This window comes from Sinocyclocheilus rhinocerous, unplaced genomic scaffold (genome assembly GCF_001515625.1).
Source record: "Sinocyclocheilus rhinocerous isolate Xijiao unplaced genomic scaffold, SAMN03320098_v1.1 scaffold5497, whole genome shotgun sequence".
In the NCBI taxonomy this organism is placed as follows: domain Eukaryota; kingdom Metazoa; phylum Chordata; class Actinopteri; order Cypriniformes; family Cyprinidae; genus Sinocyclocheilus; species Sinocyclocheilus rhinocerous.
In genome coordinates, this window is record NW_015648695.1 from 85,915 (window position 1) to 95,242 (window position 9,328).

Consider the following 9,328-nt stretch of genomic DNA (forward strand, 5'->3'; position numbering starts at 1 on the left):
CTTGTAACACTCCAAAGAGAAAGGAAAAATTGAAATTGCATCATATGACCCCTTTAAGATGATTTCTCTCATTTTTAAATACTTTCAATATTTTAATACTCAATAAATTGTAATGTCATGATATATCTTAGCTGCAGTGATTTATGGTTGCTCATCAAGCTGGTTGATCGAAGGCCACAAATACTTTATTCTTCATATTTTTTAATCCTTATGAAGAAAATAAATGGGAAAAAATACTTCCAAAACCTAGCTCATGGGAAAAAAGGGGGCATTCACTGTTTCACACTATAAAGTACAACATGCACCAGACTAAATGGTGAAAACTCTGGCATATCAAGATCCTGGTCTTTACCAGTGCTTGGCTGACATTTCCTCCAGTAGCGAGGGATTTAAAATGGCTGCTGTTATAAACCAGCTGCAGCTCGGCCATGTCCACCGTTTCCAGTTCCTCCTGACTGGGCCTGTCCACCACTCGCAGCTTCTCTGTGCTGTCCATTAACACAAGCGTATGGGGGTTTATCCACTGCCAAGAGACAAGAGACAACATGAAACAATGCACACTGCCATAAAGGTAATCAAACTCATATGACTGTTAGTGAGGGTCTGACTCACGCTCAGACTGATGAGGTCACAGTTGAGTAGAAGCTGTCTCGGTTTGATGACATGGATGGTGCCAGACTCATCCTTTTTAACCTGAGCACCAAAACAACAGAGTGGGTTGATTACTGTATGACCTTATTCACAGGTGAAGTATGTCATTTCTGTTCCACTAGCAGAACTAAACAGATTTACAGACTTGTTTTCTAACTACTTTCAACCACTCATAAATATCATAAATGTCTCAAACAGTTATCCCTCCCCAAACTGACGCTATTGGTGTGTCTGGCCACTAGGGATGTTCAAACAGAACAGAAATGCCACACTTCACCTTTAAGTCTATATTCTTTTTATCACTTTGAAAACAGTGTTGCTCAAACAGACCAGCAGGAAGTGGATGGTGTCTCCTCTACAGAAGGCCAGAACGGGGTTGATTGTTTTCTGGACTGCCACAAACTGCCAAGCCAACAAGGGAACACTGGCAGGATCCGTCTGCATTCAAAAATGTATGAGATATTTAGAACTGCAATGATTAGAGTCCAGACCAAAGACGCAGGAATCCTGCTACTTCCTTGTTCGCACTGTATGTTCTTATTGTCACACTTGCTGGTGCTTTTTGGACCTCTCACTTAATTGGCATCTTTTCCTACCAGCAGAAATAATCATCACTATTTATTACAGCGACTTTTCCTATGAGAAGATGCCATGAAAATGTTTGCAGGAACCTCAGAACTCCTTCATAACCCAAATCAATCATGTGAGTGATATTTGCATGCTAACGGGCAGCTGGTCCATGTGCTCTGTGCTAAATGAATCCAATTTAGCTCAATTTAATTGAAGAGAACAACCTCCCCACAGGCATAAAGGAGACAATAGACCAGAAGATGAATCCAGTTCAACAGTCACTTCAGAACTTTTGTTTAGAGGTTTACAGAAATCTTAGCAGGTGGTTTGCTTTATTTTGAACAAAAAGTTTAATGGCATCTCACAATGAAACTCTATGTGTGAGTTATGTGGATTTTAAATGTAACTTCCAATGAAAGCAATGTATGATTTATGATTTTTTTACAATAATTGTGAATAATTATTTACAGATATTCTGCTCTAAAGTCAGCATAAAACAAAAGTTAGGACTGACTTCCACATTGTGATGTATTTCCACATAAAATGCAAATATATGTGCAATGGTCAATTATTCACAATAATACCATTAAGGGAATAAATAAGATAAAATTATGAATTCATGCCAACTTTAAATTAAAAACCCACTCTCATGTCAGCAAATAACTGTTAATAACTAAATGCGACAAAACTTTTTTTAATACAGCTAAAAAGCATGATGATCACTCGATGCACTGGAAGTACAGTTGTGATTCTGAGGATAAACGAAAGTCTAATGGGTTTGGATCGACATGACGGTGAGTAAATGATGACAGAATTTTGAGTTTCGGGCAAATCCCTTTATGCATGGTGACATTGAGATCAGGGCTGAGTGAGTAATGTAAGGTAAGGTATATAAATGTATGAACTTGTACATTATATTTACAGTTGAAGAGAGGAAAACACTAGAGATGATGTCAATCATGTACGTGCTGTGAAAACAAAAGCTAAGATAAATCTTGAATACAGAGGTTATAAGTTTATCTGTTAGATGCCGTGTTGATGGCTGTTGGAAAAGCAAACAGATACACACACAAGAACACTGAGAATGAAAGTGTGTACTGTACCTTGCCGTAGGGAAAAGTCATCCATACTTTGAGTGAAGGCTTCAGTCCTATCAGTAGAATCTGTCAAAATAAAGAGTTCAGAGGCTGAATGAAATTGCAGTCAAACAGAAACCAATCCAGTGTGTTTGGATGCTAGTAGCTGGCTGGTGCCCAAAACAAACAAGCAATTCACAAGATATGACAATACTGTTAGTTTACACAAATAAAACCAAAATAGAAGTAATGTAATGAAATACAAATTTCACCCCATTTAATGCAGATACAGTGACATATATACTAGGGCTGGGTAAAAAATATAGATATCTCGATTTTAATCTATTCTCATTTTTACGGAACGATATCGATTCTTAAATCCCAAGAATCGATTCGTCTAGCCTGTTTTCAGTTAATGGACGGAACATTGAAGCGCACCTACCATCCAATAAATCGCAATAAGCACTGTGCGTTGGTAGGCTACTTTTAATATGAAACAAAGTCTCAGATTTCAATTTATGTCCATTGCATTGCAGTATTCAAACAATTAATGCCATTTTGGCGCTGTTTAATTTATGTTTGAATAAATCCATCAGGTTTTTATGACAGCCACCATTTAAATGTTTATATTTTTTAAAAAAACGAATTGAAGTAGAAATATGTAACTGTAACTTTATTGTAAAAACGTCATTAATTTTAACCTTCAATATTATAGTAATGTAGTACATAACAGCTTGTAAACAATTCATGTAACATCAGATTTACCAAGCATATTTGGTGACCATAAACTCGATAGTCAGCCAGAAAAATAAACTGTAGAGAGGAGCATTTTGCTAAAAATATGCACCATATAACATTCATTATCATTTTTTTATCGTTCTTTAATGTTTTATTTATGTTTGAATAAATCTGTCCAAGTTTTTATGACAGCCACTATTTAAATGTGTATACACTGTACCTGATATGTATCCAAAATAATCGATATCGAATCGAATCGAATTGGTAATCGAATCAAATCGCAAGCTTGTTAATGAGAATCGAATCGAATTGTGAAATTTGTGTCAAACCCAGCCCTAATATATACCACCGCTCAAAAGTTTGGATTGTTCGGTCTCTAAGGCTCTTATGCTCACGGAGGCTACAATTATTTAATGAAAAATACAGTAAAACAGTAAAACTGTGAAATATAATTATCATTTAAAATAACTCTTCTGTTTAAATATATTTTAAAATGCAATTTATTTCGGTGATGCAAAACTGAATTTAAGGTAGCCATTACTCCAGTCTTCAGCATCACGTGATATTAGAATATATAAATATATCAAACATTCTTATTATGCCAGCAGCTGCTTTTTACAGAACTTCATTTGGTCAGCTTGTTTGTCACTGTTGTTACATGTTATATGCTATGTGCAAAAGGCGATAGAGAGAGTGTCAGAGCGCTGTCGCGCTAGCCAGAATGGGGACTTTTATTATGTAACGCGGATAGCCGGAAGAGACACTGTTCATTACTCGGAGATCGGCAGACTGCCTCCGCTGCTAGTGATCGGGTTTTCTGCATAAACGAGTGCTGGAGACATGCATCATTGTTCATATCAGCCTCAGTTTGAATGTATCTTGTGTTAAGTGCGTCCTTTACGAGTGAGTACGAATACTCGTTAACTGATTGATGCTTGCATTATCAATGATGTCGCAGTTATTAGCTGTCCGATGTTGCATGGTAATGCTATTATCTACATGCTATTCTTGTAACGTATCTGTTTATTCACAATGTTCGGAGTTATAAAGTTTATAATGCTATAAGTCATGTGGATAAATAATGATCGTGGATGCACTGTTATACAAAGGGTTTATACATCATTATGTTACAGTAAGAGGGGAGCAGCCTATAGTTGTATATGAATAATAATACTTGTAATGGTGGTTTCATTATAATATTGCTTTTGTTTCTTTCAGAGAAACCACACCCTCCACCACAATCATACATTTCATGCTTCAACTGATAAGCACCCAGCCCTCTCAAGAAGACAAGATTCTTTAATAGCCCACACTCATCCACATGCGACCCTTCGAAGCCTGAACCCCCATCAGCCTAGACGAGGTCCTGGACAGTATGATGTCTTGTCTTCAACCCCGAGACCAGGACCCTGTTCACCCATCTCACGTCCGCAACCCAGTATGTATCACACTAATGCGGGATGCTTAACTCAGCATCCAGTTAGGCCTGATATGAGCCGACCGCATGCCGCCAGAGGCAGACAGTTCTCATCAGTATCCGCGAATCAGGGAAGAGGAGAGTATATAGGGCCGGCGCCGAAAATTCCTCTGTTTATCCATAACAACCCAATGGAGTTTTCTCTGCTAAAATTAGCTGTCAAACCTGCTACCCGCGGATGCTTCAGAGCTTTTCAAGTATCAGATTCTTGTGGACCACGTGAAACTTGAAGAGGCCTGTCTCATTGCCGACTCCTTCATTAACTCACCTAGGCCATACACGGACACCATGGCAGCCTTGATGGAGAAGTTTGGCCAGCCGCACCACGTAGCCTTGAAGCGGATTGCTGCAGTGATGGATTCGCCTGAGATTAAGAGAGGAGATATAGCAGTCTTCGAGAAATTCTCTCTGCACGTACAGTCACTTGTAGGTATGCTGCAGACATTAGGCCCAGACGGAGAAGTCGAGCTGAGATCCGGCTCACATGTGGCCCGTCTCCTTACCAAGCTTCCAACTGAGATGAGAGCGAACTTCAGGTGTATGATGTTCCACCGTCCTGGAAACACTCATATGCTGCTCGACCTGGCAGAATGGCTTCGATACGAGTCGTGGTGTCAAGGATATGACAACCCATCTGACCTCCGCACCCCAGGGCTGTCTGGCTACCGAGCCGAGAAGCGACGCAGCAAGCCCGTAGCTACGATCCTACATGGGGCTGAGAGCCATACGTCGAACCAAGCAACTAGACAAGAAGGTCAGAGTTCATCCGCGCTGAGATGGAAAGGCAAAGTGAGAGCCATGCGTCGAACCAAGCAACTGGACAAGAAGGTCAGAGTTCATCCGCGCTGAGATGGAAAGGCAAAGTGAAACCCTACTGTCCGTATTGCGAGGGTACAGAGCACTTCCTCAATAAGTGCCCGGCTATTCAGAGACTCACCCGGGAGGAGGTCATAGAGTGGATCAAAGTCAACAAAAGATGCTGGAGATGCGGGAGAGCACATCAAGCAGCGCAATGTGACCTTGGAACTGGGGATTAGACACATTAGGTTACAAGAGCCGACCTCTGGAGTATGGAGCACTGACGATGAAAAATGTCTACAAGGTACTGGCCCGACAATATGATCCCCTGGGATTTATTGTACCTTACACAACTCGGGCCAAGCTCATCATCCAGAGCATGTGGGACAAGCCTCGTGACTGGGATGACCCATGTATCCCTCAAGACCTGCAGAAGGCATGGAGGGAATGGGAATCTGAGTTACACCTACTACCACGCATCTCTGTACCCCGACCCTATGCTCCAGCCTTTACGGAACAGATGGTTGTTTCCAGGCAGATCCACGTATTCAGTGACGCCTCCGAAAGGGTTTATGGCTCAGTCTCTTACCTCAGGACAGAAGATGTTCAGGGACGAGTCCATCTGGCATTCCTTGCAGCTAGGTCCAGGGTAGCACCCCGGCGGCAACATTCCATTCCTCGCCTCGAGCTTTGTGGTGCATTGACTGCTGCCCAATTGGCAAAGACGATCAAAGGAGAGCTGACGGTGAGGACAGATAAGACAATCCTTTGGAGTGACTCAACGACAGTGTTAACCTGGTTGCAGTCGGAGTCATGCCGCTTCAAGGTCTTCGTGGGCACTCGTGTGGCGGAGATCCAGGAGCTTACGGCGGAGAGTACCTGGCGCTATGTTGACTCTGCTCAGAACCCGGTCGATGATGTTACCCGTGGGAAGACTTTGGCAGAATTAGCCATACCTAATCGCTGGAGCCAAGGGTTATCTTTCCTCCGCAAGGGACCTGCTGAATGGCCAATCTCACCTGGAGAGATCCCAGAACAGGATATCACAGAGTATAAGAAGGTGGCTTCATGTGGAGTGATATCAAGAGCTGACAGACAGGAGGCCCATGGAGGGCGACCATACCTTTCCTGGAAGGATATGGTTGAGGCTGTAGCACAGGAGGTGCATGTGACGGCGGACCAAGACGAGCCCTCGACCGCAGAGGACTATCGTCAGGCAGAGATGACAATCTTTCAGAGAATCCAATCTGAATGCTTTCCAGTAGAGTTGCGCTATCTTAAAGCAGGAAAGGCTGTACTTCGAAGTAGTCGTCTCCTTACCCTATCCCCGGAGCTGGACCCTGATGAGGAAATTATACGGGTGGGAGGGAGACTCCGACGGGCCGAATGGTTAGACCCTGCCTTTAAACATCCCATTGTCCTGGACCCCTCGCATCCCGCAACAAAACTCCTTATCCAAGATTATGATGTTCGGCTCTGTCATCCGGGCCCAGAGCGAGTATTCGCCGAGATGCGCCAGAAATTTTGGATCCTCCGGGGAAGAGAGGCCATAAGGAGGGTGCAACACCAATGTCAGGAGTGCCGGCGTGGAAATCTAAGCCGTCGGTCCCAAAGATGGCTGATCTACCCGTGGCACCGTCTGCGTCTATACAAGCCGGCGTTCTACTCCACTGGTGTTGATTGCTTCGAACCTCTCCAAGTGAAGCTAGGACGACGTTCAGAAAAAAGGTGGGGCATAATTTATAAATGCCTTACCACTCGGGCAGTGCACCTGGACCTCCTGCACGCTATGGATTCTGACTCCTTCTTAATGAGCCTCAGACGGTTCATCGCGCGCCGTGGGAGTCCAGCAGAGCTCTATTCAGACCAGGGCACAAACTTTAAAGGAGGCGAGAAAGAGCTTAGTGAATGGTTCAACAGCATGTCTTCTGACCTCAAACAACTCCTCGCCAAGCAGAAGATTGATTTCCGCTTCAATCCCCCTGCAGCTCCCCACTTCAGGGGTACATGGGAGAGGGAGATCAAGTCTGTTAAGACTGCCCTGTATACTGTCATTGGAGTCCAGCCTGTCTCTGAAGAAGTATTGCTTACAGTGCTACTAGAGGTCGAGGCTATATTGAACTCAAAACCGCTGGGATACACCTCCTCCAGTGTTGCTGACTTGGATGCCGTGACTCCAAATGTCCTCTTGATGGGGCGGCTGGATGGTGCGCTACCTCCAGTGGTGTACCCTAAGAGTGAGGGACTGAGCCGGCGAAGATGGCGATACTGCCAAGTTCTAGCAGATCACTTCTGGGCGAGATTCATCAGGTGCTACCTGCCAACCCTTCAATGCTGACAGAAGTGGCATGGTACCCCAGCTGACCTGACAGTAGGTTCAATAGTCCTGTTGATAGACCCCCAGTTTCCGCGGGCGCTCTGGCCAGTTGGCAGAGTGGTTAAAGTACATCCAAGTGTGGATGGGCATGTACGATCCATAGATGTACAGGTTAAGGACAGAGTCTACACCCGGCCTGTTGCTCAGCTTATTACTCTTCCAGTCATACCGGATGCTGAGGAGGATGAGGAATGCATGTCAACGACTCTAAATTAAGAATACGCCTTTTACAGGAGGACTGCCTCCGCTGCTAGTGATCGGGTTTTCTGCATAAACAAGTGCTGGAGGCATGCATCATTGTTCATATCAGCCTCAGTTTGAATGTATCTTGTGTTAAGTGCGTCCTTTACGAGTGAGTACGAATACTCGTTAACTGATTGATGCTTGCATTATCAATGATGTCGCAGTTATTAGCTGTCCGATGTTGCATGGTAATGCTATTATCTACATGCTATTTTTGTAACATATCTGTTTATTCACAATGTTTGGAGTTATAATGTTTATAATGCTATAAGTCATGTGGATAAATAATGATCATGGATGCACTGTTATACAAAGGGTTTATACATCATTATGTTACAGTAAGAGGGGAGCAGCCTATAGTTGTATATGAATAATAATACTTGTAATGGTGGTTTCATTATAATATTGCTTTTGTTTCTTTCAGAGAAACCACACCCTCCACCACAATCATACATTTCATGCTTCAACTGATAAGCACCCAGCCCTCTCAAGAAGACAAGATTCTTTAAAGACTGTGCTTAAGTTTCCCCTCTAACTGGCTCACGCCTCCCATCATTCTCAGCAACCCGTGTATGCTCATTTGCAGTGTTCCCAGAGTCCATCCTCGTCTCTATCACCTAAACCACTTTGTGTCCACTGCAGTCCTCAGCTTCTTGTTCCACATCTTGTTAGTAGACACAGACTGATGTGCATGTAAAGGCTGACTCCCCCTCTGAGTTGATCATATCGCATCTGTGAAAATAAACCTGTTCAAACTGATACTTCCCTCTGTGGTGTTCTGACCGACACACCTGGTTCACTGCGATTCAAGCTAGCCCTAACAGTATCAGGTAGCTCTTCGCTACATGCTACTTGTTCTCTGAGACCAATGTGGAATTGCAGTTATGGACACATTAGTTTTTAGCTGAATGAAGTTAAAAGAGAAACTGTTAATAAGTCCATTGGAAATAGGCCTTTAAGGCCGATTCACATGAAGAATGACAAATATGAACATTAAAAAGCTAAAAAATAAAAAGCTACAACTCTAAGAGAATATCAGAATCCACACCCCAACTATAACAGAATTGACACAGAGGAATAATATCTTTGCAATCACTTTTTAGAGTGATATTCTTCTAGCTAATGAACGAAAAAGACATTAACAACCATTCAAAATCCTTCCATTTTAAAGCATGTGCTCAAAGACACAAATGTCACATTAAAGGAGACATATTATGCCCCTTTTTACAATATGTAATATAAGTCTCTGGTGTCCCCAGAATGTGTCTGTGAAGTTTCAGCTCAAAATACTCCACAGATCATTCATTATAACATTTTGAAAATGCCTATTTTGAGTGGAAGCAGAAACGCACTGTTTTCCGGGCCCGTCTCTTTAAATGCAAATGAGCTGCTGCTCAC

The 9,328-nt window shown here is 42.9% G+C and overlaps 1 protein-coding gene across 1 annotated transcript in view; it reads right to left on the reverse strand.

The window, feature by feature from the left end:
- LOC107710204 (vacuolar protein sorting-associated protein 8 homolog) overlaps positions 1-9,328 on the reverse strand; it is a gene marked incomplete at its 3' end in the record, with an annotated part of 94,487 nt that overhangs the window by 75,898 nt on the left and 9,261 nt on the right. The window contains exons 12-15 of the mRNA XM_016514944.1: positions 2,325-2,384; positions 982-1,089; positions 613-693; positions 353-523 (exon numbers count right to left, since the gene is read on the reverse strand). Of these exons, the coding sequence (XP_016370430.1) occupies positions 353-523; positions 613-693; positions 982-1,089; positions 2,325-2,384 (420 nt within the window). The remainder of the gene's footprint in view (positions 1-352; positions 524-612; positions 694-981; positions 1,090-2,324; positions 2,385-9,328) is intronic.